This window comes from Misgurnus anguillicaudatus, chromosome 8 (genome assembly GCF_027580225.2).
Source record: "Misgurnus anguillicaudatus chromosome 8, ASM2758022v2, whole genome shotgun sequence".
NCBI classification, from domain to species: Eukaryota; Metazoa; Chordata; class Actinopteri; order Cypriniformes; family Cobitidae; genus Misgurnus; species Misgurnus anguillicaudatus.
The window spans coordinates 19,615,741-19,630,833 of record NC_073344.2 but is presented as its reverse complement, the minus strand read 5'-3'; the positions used below and the strand labels follow the sequence as shown (position 1 = coordinate 19,630,833).

Here is a 15,093-nt window from a genome sequence, read left to right as displayed (position 1 = left end):
TACACACACAAACATGACATCATATGATAGATCTGCCCATGGTGAACAACTTTCCTCTTGAAGCGTTGCTGTCAATCAAACGGTTCGTGAGTTATTGCTGATAACTCCTATAGGTCCTATAGGTGCACGTGTGTTTAAGCATACATAGTCTGTATGAACCGTTTCTTACCATCTCTTTCGTTTTTGTGGATGCTGGATCAGCCTGGTCGACGACGTGTGACATCTTTGACGTGCCTTAATGCTCGAAACCCGGCAAATGCTGCTTGCAGCTTTAATTTTTTTTATTTTTTCTCCCCCTCTGCAGTATAGCGCAGTACATACATTTTGCATTCGCCAAATCTTCCTTCAGGGTTTCCATAGGACGCTCCCTGCGGGGCAGCCCTCTGCCCCTCCCCTCTCCCGAGGGCAGCACATGCATACACAAACAACATGGCAAAAACAGCCGGTGAAAGAGAGCAGCTCCTACCAAGAAAATGCTCTTCGACTTCAGTCGTGTGGAGTTTGTTTGGATTTGCGTGAATTTCATGTTGATGCAATTTAATTAAATATAATAAGTAGGGCCGGGACTCGATTAAAAAAATTAATCTAATTAATTAGAGGCTTTGTAATTAATTAATCTAAATTAATCGAATTATAATCTCATATAAATATTTGACCTGAGAACATTAAGAAGTATTTTTACATGGATTTTTATGAATAATGACTGAATACATAAGCTTAACAAAATATTGTTTATTTTTGTTCAACCAAGTCGTTGTACCCGGAGTCGGGCTAATGTCCACGCTAGCTGCTGTATGTTTTGCATTGAGATTATACTTGAGGCTCGATGTGCTGCGGTGATATGTGAATTCCTTGTTGCATATCTTACACACAACCATGCTCTATCGACGCTTACCAGTGATGCGCGGGTCAATGTATAAACAACCCGCCCGCAACTCGGACCGCAAAGAAAAAAATATATATTATACCCGACCCGCTTCCTGGCCCGCATTTCTTAAAGTAGTTTGTTTAATATTGCAGGGTTCGGGACTTCTCAGGTTTTGACTGTCTGTGTTCTGGTACCTATGTGCGCGGATGCCCCACCTCGCGTATAAAAACAACAAAACATAATATACTATATAGCCTATATTAAAATTAAAATATATAAAAATGTGCATAATATATTTTTTAAGTTGCACATCGTTTATAGGTTTCTTAAGTGGGATTCGGATGTGAAAAGCGCTGCATAATGTACGCGCCTTTAGTGTTACCATTGAAACGTAACTAAATAAAAAAAAATAAGAGGTGATATATAGCTTTAGCCTACATAAATGCTTATTGCTTTAATGTTGCGAGTTCCTCTTCAGCTTTTCTTGCTGTTATGTTTATGATAGTTCATGCACCGAAATGAAAATTCTTGGCCGAAACCGAAAACCGAAAAAGAGGAAACCAAGGCCGAAAACCGAAAGCCGAAACACCGAAAGAAATTATGCCAATTAGTAGTACTACCATTTCACTTATGGTATTTTTGTGGGTAATAGACATGGAGTCAACACACACAATTTGAGAAGAAAAATAAGCCAAACAGCATGTGGCATAAACAAACCCAACTTCAGTTATATAGGCTGAAGGATTTGTTTGATTAATCCTTTGGTGCTTGTTTGCCATGCAGTATACATTTAAAAACTGAGATGTGCTAGTTGTGGTTTTGTTCTAACGTTAATGTTACAAAATGCTGATAAAAAATGATGGCATTTTAATGCACGTTACAACCCCGAATGGATCGAAGGCTCAGTCAAATATGAATATCTTCTTTATTTAGTCTGACATGTTTTTGTTTAAAAAGAAAATCATATTTAGCCTACCTTCTCCGGTGAAACCCGTTTTTCTCATTAACGCCAGCTGCAGAAAAAACTCTGCTCTGTTGTTATTCAGTGAGAACAACAAACGGATCTAACAAATATATCTGAATTTAATATTATGTTACAAATAAGGCAAGCTGGCTTGATACATTATTGCTGAGGGTGCAAAGTTACGAGCTTAATTTAACAACACTTCACAAAACGGAGCTATTGTTTGCTGTTACGGCATTTGCAGTTATCTGGTTCGTTATAACCATATCCACAGATAAAATAAACGTTCTCCGTTTCGCTTTCCATGCGTGTCTCGTGTCGTTTTAACAACAAAATAAACTAGGCTATATAAGGAAGCGAACAAATCTCTCATCATGCACGCTGATGCGGCGGCGGAGAAGCACGTCTAACACCCGGCATTAAAACTCTAAACACTTAAATAAGTCTGCAATCAGAAATACATACATATTAATTTTCATGTATATTTTATATTAAAGTCTGTAAAAGACCGTACAGTAAAGTGAAAAAGGATTAAATGAGCAGTAGCCGTAATGCTGCGGTGGCGAATTAAAAACATTTGAATATAATTTTTTCCCCATTCTAATTATTATTGCAGATCGAATATTAGACCATTCATGCACATCCCTAATTTTAAAAGCAATCATGTTAAATGTCTGTTATTCTGGATGTTAATCTGAACGAATGTTTAGCCGGAGCTTATGAAAACAGTACACAAATGCCCAGAGAAAATCCACGGGTTTGGACACAAACATTACGGTCGTGGGCGGGAGTGGAACTCACAGGTTGCGGAGGTCCTGGTCAGAAATTCGGCGGACGCGGGTTTGAGAGAAATCTAGTCCACACGCAGATGTTACTTCAGACAAGCACGTGCAGGTCGCGGTTTCTGTTTGCGTCATCACATTATTTCGGCCGTATTTTTTCGGTGATAAAAGTCTTTCGGCTGAAAACCGAAAAACCACTTTTGGGCCATTTTCGGCCGAAAATTTTCGGTGGCCGAATATTCGGTGCATCCCTAGTTCAGAGTTCATATTGATGATCTTATAGTCAATTTAAAAATGTTCTTACAAACTGACTCTATTCGTTTAACTTTTTTCCTTTACCTGCCGTCGCTGTTCTCTGTGCGTGTCCTCCGTCAAAGTAGCCTATTAAAATTAATATGAAGTTGATTTTTAAAAGTCTTAAGCACACCGCAAATCAAACGTGCTAATACAGTATGCTCTAAATGCGCGTGTAAATTTAACTTCTGGGCACTGCCAGGCTGATTTTTTGAAAAGTAAGTGATATAGGCTACTCACTGCATGTTTTGGCATTCGGTAGCATATGCATCAATGAGATGCACAGTGTTGCTTTTAATGTTCTTTTTAATTTATATTCACAAAACCTAACAACAAAACATTGTTTATAATTACGAGACAAATTATTTGAAACGAAATTCGTTTTAAAGTAGCAAACAAAACTTAAATTAAACTCGTAATAAACTAATTAAATTGAAACAAAACAACATTACAACAATATTTAAACCCAACAATACTCAAACATTAACATATAACAGACATTAGGATACATGTTAAAATAATCTGTAGTTTGTTGGTAGATGTTTATTGGGCAAAACCTCCGTTGCGGGTAGCAATAAATCATTTTTACTTTGAAATTGATGCGTTGTCACGTTAAAATCAGCTGTTCGTTTAGGTTCCGTCTACTTTTATTTACACTGCATCACAACCCCGGAGTTCTCGAACTAAAACAGGGTCTGCAGCATTTACGAATGACTCTATTAATAAGTGCGATTAAAATGCGTTAAAATGTTTAACGCGTTATTTTTTGTGTAATTAATTAATCTTAATTAACTCGTTAAAGTCCCGGCCCTAATAATAAGTATATATTTTTAAAATATGTGAACAGTTTGCAATTATTTTGTTATAAATGGGGGCGGGGGAAATAATCGAATCGAATCGAATCTAGCAAAATCACTGTCATTTTTGGCAAGAAAAATAAAAAGTATGTACCTTTAAACCACAATTTCTCGTCTTGCACTACACTGTTAGAAATTACCAGCATTTTACAATCATTAACAGTGTTATTTTACCATTACTTGTTGTAATTAAGTGTCCCTGTAATATCCCAATGAATACCTGTGAAAACTATAGTATCCTTGGATTTTACAGCATGTAACTCTTATTTTACAGTAAAATCTTGCAATCTAAAACCTGCTGTTATATCACAAAAAGGTCTGTAATATCACAGTAACACAGTAAAAAAATTAAGGATTTCACAGCATTAAACTGTATTATTACAGTGAAATATTGTATTTAACCTCTTACACCCTGAAGCTATTCGCCAGGTTTTGGCCTACCCAATTTCAAAAGCTTCCCATACCCACATGCAGACCTTAAAATAACGAAGTCTCTTTAAACAAAAAAAGTCTTAGGCAAGCGCTAGCCTTTAAAACTCCCGCCCACTATCATCTGATTAGCTTATTCTAGCCTTGGCAGGCTTTTCAGCAGTATTTAAGTGTCACGACACGGAAGGGTTGTAAGGACAGGACGCAAACGCAAGGTTCAAAATAAATAACATTTAATAATAAAAACACGAGGGCAGACATGGTGAAGGCAGGAACACAGGAACATGAACACAGGAACATTAACACAGGAACATTAACACAGGAACAGACAGGGTATCAATGACAATGATCCAGCCGTGAGCAAACAGAAGACAGAGGTAAGCACGTCGAAAGCTCACGCATGATGTCGGCGAAACTACCGCATCAGTGTTTACAAGTGTGGAGAGAGAGTACCGTTCCGACGTTGTTGTATGTGAAATTATACTAATTATTGTCTTTGTGTCAGTTTAATGTTTAAAATGGTGCGCAAATGTGCGTTTCACATATGTAACGCATGACCTTTCGGCGTAACTATGTGAGGTCGCGCTGAAGCGTCACACGGCTGGTGCAATACAAGAAGTTGCGGTTTAAAAAGCACTAGGGATGCACCGATATGGAAATTTTTGCCGATACCGATAACCGATAATTCTTTATATTTGGGGGCCGATAACTGATATATATATAGGCCGATAAATATTCATATTATTTTCACAATGAAAAACTCCCAGACTGCGGACATCTTGTCTTTGCGCTAGACTAGCATACTCTTGTTAAGCCCGCAACACGTGTCATCTTCGTGCTATGTCACAGAAAGCACCAATCAAAACTCCACATGGCCAGCAATGAGCAAGTGAAGTGGTTCAACAAACCAAAATAATCCATCATTTATCGGCCTTCATTTATCTGCCTAATTTTGCTATCAGACCGATAACCGATAATATTAAAAATAAGCAGTTATCGGCCGATAACGATATGTCGGCCGATATATCGTGGTGCATCCCTAAAAAGCACATATCTAGCATTTTTGACAAGAAAAAAATAAGACCCTTATGTCTCGTTTAAGATCGTTTACAGCTATTTGAATATATTGCATTGAATCTGCAATTGTAAACTGTTGGGGTCCAATAAAGTCTATGAAATTAAGAAAAATCCTGGAATGTTTTTCTCAAAAAAACTTAATTTCTTCTCGACTGAACAAAGAAAAACATCAACATTTTGGATGACATGTGGGTGAGTAAATGATCGAGATTTTTTTAAATAAAGTGGAGTAATCCTTTAATTTTACACAAAAACGTTAGCTCAGTGTAGTAATTGATACGCTTTAGCTATGATTTGAACTAAGGTAACGTACAGGTTATTTATTTAGCCTATTATCAGTAATAATCTACTCTAGAGGGACTCCATTGTTGCAGACGTCTACAAGAAGTTAAATTTGGGCCACAAAATCCTTTTGTTTGTTTGTTGCCGCTGAAACCGTCTATTCCTGTACATTATACTTTAAAAAGCAAACTTTATCTATAAGAGAAAGAATGATAGACAACTGACAAAATTCCTGAAATTCTTTATGTATCTTCCAACTTCCAAAACAAAGCTTTGGATCTTGCTTTCAAGCACACGTCTGGATTATCTGATGTGTTCTTCATGGTTGGCTAATTTGGAATTTCCTCTTTAATGGTGCCTGTGCCTTTCTGAATTAAAGGGTGCTACAGCATTAAACATCAACCCGAAAGCTTCTCAAATTACCCACCATTTTTTTCTGAAGCTAGCCTGAAGCAGGAGTCTACTCTCACCCGACATGTCACAGGGTAATTCATTTAATCCCCAAGCTGCTTGTAAACTACAAAACAGATGGCCTGATTGCCTGTTCATGCTATCAACTCTGCCCACTTACATTAAGGTACAAACTAGTGCAATATATATTAGATATGGCCAAGCAATTTACATTAATGCATTATAAGGACCTGATCTCCTCACTATTTCTTTAGGTGTATCACAATAACATAACACCCATATAAACTAACGTTACGTTTATAGTGATATAATATAAAAGTATTTCATACAATATTAAAGTAGAGTAAATACTGGGGGCATTATTTAAAGCAACACAATACATTTATTTTGACAATTTTTTCAAACCCCAGTGTGTTTACGTGCACCAATGCAAGTGCAGTAGTTGGGCATCACCTAAACTCCGCTAACTAAGAACGCGCGACTATGATGCCTAAAAATATTGCCTATGTAGGCAGCTCACAAGATTTTGAAACACATCCTGTAACGAGCTTTCATACTTAGAAATAGAAGTTGATATTTTTGCAAAGAAATAAAGTTTTATGAAAACCTTTGTCAAATAGTTTTTGTCCACGCGATGTTCCTGTAAGGAAAATCTCGTTAAAGCTTCTTAAGGACAGTGGTTTAAATAAAAAAATAGTTTCCTATACTGTCGGTTATTTAAAGTAAAGCAAGCAACACTAAAGTAAAGTAAGTAACGTTAAAGTACATCAACACTAGGATGAACTCCTCAAACTGTTCACACAGTCTGCATCTTGTGCGTTTGACAAAAGTTTATTTTGCTCTCGTGCTCGTGTTTTCTTTCGTTTTCTCTTGATTCCTGGAAAGAAAAGGATTTAGCAAAGTGTTTAAAAGATGAAAAACTCACCGTAGTGGGTGCCATCCCAAGTTTGATCAGTTTCCAATATCGCTGAAGATCGGCTTCAGTGAAGTTCAGCTGCTCTGGAGAACGCAAACGGACATCTTGAACAACCAATGGAATAAAAGAGCATCCACGCGCTGACCAATGGGAATGCGAGATGGAGTGGGCAGGAGGCGGGACTGAGCGAGTTTATAAAATGGGATTCTTTGTGCCTCAGCGAGACCTCCTCCCCTCTCCGGTCCTTAATTTATTACACTTTTTTGCCCGATTTCCGTTAAACACAACATTTCGTTGCATTACGTTCGAGTGGTCAAGACCACCCTCATGTATTTTTAAATGCTAAATATATAGGATAGTTGCAAAGCTGATCATATTTGGATCTGAGATAAGCAGTCAGACAAGGAGGATAAATGAACATCTTTGAAGCTTTGTACTGTGACCATTTAAATGCATGACTGCCACCCAGCGGCGGCATTTATTATCACAACACAAACATTTAAATGATTAGTCCATTTTCTTAAAAATATTCCAGATAACTTACTCACCACCATGTCATCCAAAATGTTGATGTCTTTATTTGTTCAGTCGGGAAAAAATTATGTTTTTTGAGAAAACATTCCATGATTTTTCTCATTTTAATGGACTTTAATGGGCCCCAACACTTAACAGTTTTAATGCAGTTTCAACGCATCTTCTAAAAGATCCCAAACGAGGCATAAGGGTCTTATCAAGGGAAAAGATTGTCATTTTTGGCAATAAAAATATCCACTTTTAATCCTCATCTTCTCTTCTTCCTCCGGCTGTGTGACGAGCCAGAGCCAACCTCACATAATTGTGTAATGATGTCGAAAGGTCACGTGTTACATATATAAAACGCACATTTGCGGACCATTTTAAACAATAAACTGACACAAAGACATTAATTAGTATCATTTCACATACAACAACGTCAGAACAGTCCTCTTTCTCCACACTTGTAAGCACTGGGGCGTAGTTTTGCATACATCATCCGTGACCTCTTGACGTGATGAGGTATTACGTCAGGGTCGCACTGGCGTGTCACACGACCGGAGGAAGGCGAGAAGTTGTGGTTTAAAAGTGCATATTTTTTATTTTTCTTGCCAAAAATGACAATCGTTTCGCTAGATAAGACCCTTATGCCTCGTTTAGGATCTTTTAGAGTGTTGGGGTCCATTAAAGTCCATTAAAATGGGAAAAATCATGAAATGTTTTCCTCAAAAAACATAATTTCTTCTCAACTGAACAAAGAAAGACATCAACATTTTGGATGACCTATGTGGATTTAAAAAAAGTGGACTAATCCTTTAAACTCCCCATGAAATCAAAATGTAAGAGTTTGGGCTTTTAGTATGAATATGTTAGCTTATAGGATATCTATAAACTAGTGTGCTTTAATAAAGATAAATGATTTTTGACGTCATTCTGCACTTCAACTTTTCATCAGATTTCAGGGGCACATTCAAGTTCAAACCGGTGCATAACGTTTTACTATGGTTTTGTTGGTGAACAACATGGTGTGTGCACCGGGGTTAAAAATACGTTTACTCTTGTTTGGTGGGCGTGTCAGACTCAGAACTGCAGTCCAATAAGCAGCAACATGTAAATCAACCACGTTTTTTTAAAGAGACAGCTTACACAATAGGTCCAAGTTGGGATGTTCTCTTTCATTCTGGACTGCAAGGGCAGTGACTGTAAGATCGAACGTATTTTAAAGTATTAAACACATATTTAAAACGATTTCATTAGGCTCCAAAAACACATGGTTCGAAAAAGACATTATTTTCCACATACCGTACATTTTTGTAGCTCCAGATTTCACTCTCTTTCTGAAACGCACGGATTTTGTACAAAACTCATTGATTTGAAAAGATCTGTGTCCCTGATTGGCCAGCTAATCTGTACGTCGTGATTGGCCTGAATACCTCTGACATCAGCTGGAAATGTGACACTCCTTACCACGTTTGAAAGATTCGGTTGCTAACGGAGTTAGCTGCGAGTCCGAAGCGGGAGGAATAATGTCGGTCTTGTCCACGTCATCATTCCCAGGAAGTAAACTGTTGCCTACAATCCAAGTGTTTGTTGTAGTCCAAGAAAAGAGATTTACGTTGGAGACGATAACCCGCATCATTGTTTACTTTGGTGCATGTACCTTTTGCATATCGTTAACATGTACTAATACACACTTACACACCAAAGGAAATGTAAAATCGTGAATGGGACAGTAGGTGCCCTTTAACGCATCTTGCTGCCCAGTCTGTGAGGTAAGCTAGATGCTATTGGCTATATTGAAAAAGGGAGGGGCCACCCTAACTTCCTGTTTCGATAGGAATTATGTCAATGCATCAAAAAACTGGGATCAGGTGAGAAGTTACTGGAAGAGCAGATTAGAAAACTAATGTACGTTTTGAAGAAATGCCTAGGTTTTAAGATTCAACTTGGTTTGGTATTACATCTATGCAATTAAATAAACGGAGAAGTTGGAAGACAAATAACAGAAATGAAGAATATGCAATCTCAAACTATTAAAACATGCATGGACACATGAATCCTTCAGTAAAAAATGTTATATTACAAATTTGATTCATCTGATAAATACAGGCATTTCACAAAGCATTGTACTAAACAAAAATCACATCACAATCCTATCAACATACAATGACAAATCTGAGCACATTTAAAACCATAAACATCATCATTCCCAAAGTTAAATACGATTTAATGTGCATCTCAGAACCAGGTGTAGCATGTCTGTATTGACACACAACATAAGGCTACAGGTTGTATCTTTTTTTTAAGATTCAAAATTCTGTTCCTTCTGTATAACAAGTCTTCTGAAAACAAATGTGACTGAGTTAAATAGCACCGGTTTGCTGTGATTCAACCCCTGTAACAAATACAAAGGTAAGAATAATTTACTTAAACATATTTGTACAAAAGCATCTGTGACGTCATACTTGTAACAATAACAATAATGTACAGTCCAAATATATCTTTCAGGAGTTATGGAGCCACATCATGGAGCTTCAGCTTTCTTTTGCCTACATTTTCCAAATATTTCTGAGCACCAGGTAGCAAGCCAAGCCACCTGTGAGTCCCAGTCATCATTCCAAATCTCTGATCGACAATGAAATCAATTCACGATCCTTCCATTTGGTATATATCATTTGTGCGATTCTTCATAGGTAGACGAGTCATTTTTTTGTTCTGGCTGAATTCATTTCAGTTCTTGTTATGAGGAAGTGCAGGTTTAGACATTAGTCCCGAAATATATATAAAGCCACAAGGCGTTTTTTTACTATTTGAAATCTGTTGTAGTGCAGTTTGGGGTTCTGAAGTCCCTTGATCAAGTTTCAGTGGCAGAGGACACACTTGATACACAGATACCGCCTAGGAATCTTTTAGCATGTTTATGCGGGCGAAGATCTTAAGGGCGGGTCCCAATTTAATATTCATGGCACTCATTAGGTGGTCTTCCTTTAGTAGCAGCATGGCCTGTCCGTCAATCTCCTGAGCACGAAACTCATCGGCAATCTCCTGGCAACCTGCAAGAATCGTAACAATAAAGTTACAAACTGTAACCTTGCAAAGGAGGTAGAGGCACACATCACAAACAGAGGTCGCATTAACCGAACATTTTCCATCTTTTAATTTTTTTAACCAAAGAGGGAAAAACCGAAGGGCGATTTATTGTAATTTGCAACTGTAATTCCCATCCCTGTCCAGTAAGCAAAAAGCGATTGGCACAGGTAGTTTTTTTGCTCATTACCCCGATTTCGCGTGGCATGTAAACACCTTAACCAGCTTTGTCACGGTTTTGTCCATGTGCGCATGTCTCCGCGTGTGAAAGATAAACGTCAGACGCGGAAGTAAGCATAAAAGTCTCTGCTGTACTTAAGCAGTTGTCAGAGAAACTGCGAAAATAAAAACTGATGTTATATTTACAGGATCTGGAGACACAAAAAGAGATAAAACAATATAGCTTATGGCTTTTTGAACGACTATTATGTACTATAGGGGATGACGTCACTACCTGCGAGAAACATGACAAATCTCCAAGTCCCATGTTAACGCAGTTATCTGCATAGCCGGTTTATTGATGTGCATGTAAACGCATGAAAACAGTTTTTTATAATAAGCAGATTTTTGATAGTTATCCCCTTATTCTGTGCATGTAAACATACTCATTGTGGCACCATGGTGGCATCATGGACCTACGACACGGACGATCCGGATTCAATTCCCCTTTAAGGCAATATTTTTTTTAATATAAACTTTAACCAAGCGACCACCGTTACAAATGGCTTGAAAACGTGAGCTACACGATCTTTTGGCGTTTAAAAAAAAAAACATGAAATTATATTATATGACACATGACATGCTGGAAGGCACACTTTGTGACCTAAAGAGTTGTCTTCTTTTCCTTTGCGACAGTGCTGCGATGTTTTTTGGCCTCTAGGGGCACTAGACGTGAAAAATACAGGTCTAGCACCCCCTAGTGGCCAAAAAGTTCCATGGCGTGCCTTTTAAAGCATCCAGAATTATAGCCACGTTAATAACGTTTCTAAGAAACCAAACCGTTTGAAAATTGAGCAAGTTATGGTCATTAAAAAGTACCTGCACCATTAAACACAATGCTACGAGTGAGCGAGCTGTCTGAGGTAAGATGGCCGCCAAGTGATGACGTTAGAGACTCCGCCATATCACATCTAGCCTTTATTATACATTTCTATGGTTCATGACTAAACATGTAAATAAAAACAAAAGCTATTAAATGTCTTATAAAAATATGAAAATGTAAATATTGGATAATGATGGATTTTGACAGATTTTTTACGACCCTGACATCAAAATGATGGACGATGAAAAACTCTTAAACAAAAAAAAAACTAAATGACAAAAAACTGATAAAGGTGGGAGGAAATTTTTTTGCTATAATTTGCTGCGATTATTACAGTTCTCTTAGTAGTAGTTTCTAATGCACAATTATGCAGTTAAGGTGATCTAAGTGGTTGCTAGGGTATTCCAGGCAGTTGCTACGTTCTTAAGTACGCTAGGTGATGAATGGATGGTAGTTGGAGGAGGTAAAAAAACAACATGTCTAAGGTTTCGTCCTTATCATAATAAATACTTACCAGGCAAAGAGCGAATAAATTCGAACACTTCCTGCACATTCCATTTGGTGGGGTCACACGGTAGGAAGTGTTGACTGAGGAGAGGAAGCTCTTCAGGATCATTAGCAGCGACTCTACCTTGAGACTCGATTGGACCAGAACTCGCAGCCGAAAGTGGGGAAGCTGCCTCCTCATAGCTGGAGATATCTGAACAGGGACTGGATTCTCCCTGGCTGGGCTGAGATTGAAGTGGTGAGGATACGGATTCTCCCTGAGACTGCTGAGATACGGAGAGGCGCTGCAGAGAAAACAAAACTTGAGTTTTAATAAATGTGGTTAATCACGACCATTCAGACATTCAAATCAAGATTTCGCAAAACAGAATGTTGAAACGTATAAATAATTGAAAGTACAGTTCACCTGCTTCTTGGCTTCTCTGCCTCTGTGACTGTGAGATCTCCTTCTCCACCGATTGGCCACCGTTTTAGTTCTGTCAGGGTGGAACAGACCCATCCGCTTTGTGCAACCAACATTGTACCTGATGAAAATTAAACGCATGTTACTATAGATGTTTTAACAAAAATACCTCATACTAGTTGAGAAATTCAGGTAGACAACTGAAACAACAAACAACAAATGAAAAAAGGATGGCATGCAAATTTTATGTAATTCCAGATGTTTTCATGAATAAAATAGGATTTTTACATGAACATGTTACCGCTTTACCTTTTAGCGCAGACCATGGAACAGAACCGTTTTGAACCCTTAAATTTGTAGGCGAAGTCAACCCATCCACAAAGTTCACAGGTAAATTTTGGCTCCTCCTGCTCCTCCTGAGCCATTGTGTCTGGTAAAAAAAAGTCACTGTGTTATGTTTGTTCATTTTTGATTGCTTGTAATGGTTTTTGCTCGTAATGGTACAGAATTATGAAGAACATATTTAATGCTACCTTGATGTAAAAATATAAATGTTCAAGTATAAAAAAAAAAGGAATTACCAAATAATCTCTTATCACTATCAAAACATCTTTTCTGTTGTCATTACATCAGCATTTTTGTAAAAACATCTTTGGTGGCAGTGGTCCCATACAGTACACACTGCATAATAATTCAGTTGTCACTTCACCTTTTAATGTTGTACACATCTACCCAGTCTCACAAAGTTTTGTGATATAGTCACGTATTTTTTTCATTCTTTTTTCGTGATATTATCACAAATTTTCCCTTTTTTTCGTGATCGTATAACGAATTCCTGTTTTCGTGTGATTATCACGTACTGGCCACTCAACTGCTCCCTCCCACCTCTAAACCATTGTCGCTTCGGTTTAGGGCTAGATCTGGTGCTTGCATTAGAATGTCACTTTATGTATTGGTTTATACTATTTTTTTTTATTTATTTTTTTATTTGTCGCCTGGCGTTAGGGTTAGAGTTGGGTTTGGGTAGGGATGTTATTTTATGTAAATCTAACCCTAAACCAAAGCGACAATGGTAAGAAAATAGGACAAAACAGTTGAGTAACCAATACAGGAATTCGTTATGCGATCACGAAAAAACGCGGAAATTCGTGATAATATCACGAAAAAAGAATTAAAAAAAATATGTGACTATATAACGAAATTTCATGAGACTGGGCTGTACACATACATTTCAGTAAGTTACCGGACTGACAACCGCATTCTACAACCAAATTAACTCCCGCAAAATGCAGGAAGTGACAACCGCATTTACTCTGCATAGTGTGTACATAACTGAACTGAACAACTAGCAGTTAATAAATTATTTAAACATGCATCATGGACATGACAGGTCTCTCTTCTAAAAAAAAAAATGCCTAGAAGGGGAAAAAGTCTTCTGTATGCGCGGTGCAGAAAATGACAGAGGCAAGAGTGTTTGCTGACTAGTGTTGCCAGATCTTGCACGTAAAAACAGCGAACAAGAAAAATCCAATAATAAACCGAAATAAATCTAAATGCTTTACCAGAAAGATCAAAATATTGGGAATCTTCACACTTTAATAACACCAAAACTTCATCACTTCATGAGCCAAAGGCCATAAACGGTTAAGCGCCAAAACGGTATGCGAGTACAAAAAAGACGAGGACCTGGCAACACTGCAAGAAAATTTTGGTCAAAGCTGTGAGTGATACGCACGCGAGACGGCAGAATGTTGATATGGTTAGCTCTCTGTGTCAATCATCACATTTTCGGGAGAAAGTCTTGTTCCATACAGAAATGAAACAATTAGGGGATTCACTCCAGGATTTAAATGCGGTTGTCATTCCCGAATATTTTGCAGTGTGTACGAGGCCAGCATGTTCTGAATTAACCAAACTGAATGTCTACCTTGTGGTCCGGCCTCATCCATGTCTGAGTTTGTGGCACTGAAGGAATTACTGCTGCCCGTTTTCTCCGGATCTGAGGGAAGCTGCGTGTCTGGTTTCTTGGGGCTGTCTGCCCGCACCGGAGGCCTCTCCATCTAAAAATACAGCATGTGTCTTTGGTGACATCACATTGATAACTTCAACATTCTGGACACTTTTTTGGAAGATGCTATTTTTGTTCCCAAATAAAAAATACTGTGGTATACTTTAGTTGTTAATTAACTGTTATACCATGAGCATGAGCACACATCACTGTTTTTCCTGACATTAAATGTTGATTCATCACTGCATCATACTCACAGGGAATGGCTCAGCACCTTCCTGGATAACGAAGCCCTCGATGACATGTGTCAGGACGTGCGGCTTCACTATGGCCTGAGGCGGCTTGTTCTCGCCGTTTTGCGCCGTACTTCCCGTCACAGCTGACGGAGGGTCCGAGGCTCCCGAGGTCATGGTCGACGTCCCCGGTGCTCCTGTGGGCTCGAGCGCGGTCTCCACGGAGCCTGGCGGCAAAGAGAAAGGGCATCCGACTCATCACCATAGCAACCACAACAACATCAGCAGCACTGCACTCACACAGCCTGCATTATATAAGTTAACTATATAAATAAATAATAATGAAATACACGTCTCAAAAGACAGTTTATAATAAAGTTTACAAACGTTATAAAATAATAAAATCCTAAAGTAAACCGG

At 38.2% G+C, this 15,093-nt stretch overlaps 2 protein-coding genes across 5 annotated transcripts in view; both read right to left on the bottom strand.

Annotated features, from left to right (window-relative positions):
* The window catches only part of cttnbp2nla (CTTNBP2 N-terminal like a), a 29,837-nt gene extending 22,646 nt beyond the window's left edge, over nucleotides 1-7,191 (bottom strand). The window contains exon 1 of the mRNA XM_055213311.2: nucleotides 6,890-7,191. Within this exon, the coding sequence (XP_055069286.2) occupies nucleotides 6,890-6,904 (15 nt within the window). The 5' untranslated portion in view covers nucleotides 6,905-7,191. The remainder of the gene's footprint in view (nucleotides 1-6,889) is intronic.
* A 2,259-nt stretch (nucleotides 7,192-9,450) lies between these two features.
* phc2b (polyhomeotic homolog 2b (Drosophila)) overlaps nucleotides 9,451-15,093 on the bottom strand; it is a 55,502-nt gene continuing 49,859 nt past the window's right edge. For all 4 annotated transcript variants that reach the window (XM_055212550.2, XM_055212549.2, XM_055212547.2 and 1 more), the window contains 6 exons: nucleotides 14,698-14,900; nucleotides 14,360-14,492; nucleotides 12,742-12,862; nucleotides 12,436-12,553; nucleotides 12,037-12,313; nucleotides 9,451-10,446 (listed from right to left, as the gene is read on the bottom strand). In XM_055212550.2, coding sequence (XP_055068525.2) covers nucleotides 10,292-10,446; nucleotides 12,037-12,313; nucleotides 12,436-12,553; nucleotides 12,742-12,862; nucleotides 14,360-14,492; nucleotides 14,698-14,900 — 1,007 coding nt within the window. In that variant the 3' untranslated portion in view covers nucleotides 9,451-10,291. The remainder of the gene's footprint in view (nucleotides 10,447-12,036; nucleotides 12,314-12,435; nucleotides 12,554-12,741; nucleotides 12,863-14,359; nucleotides 14,493-14,697; nucleotides 14,901-15,093) is intronic.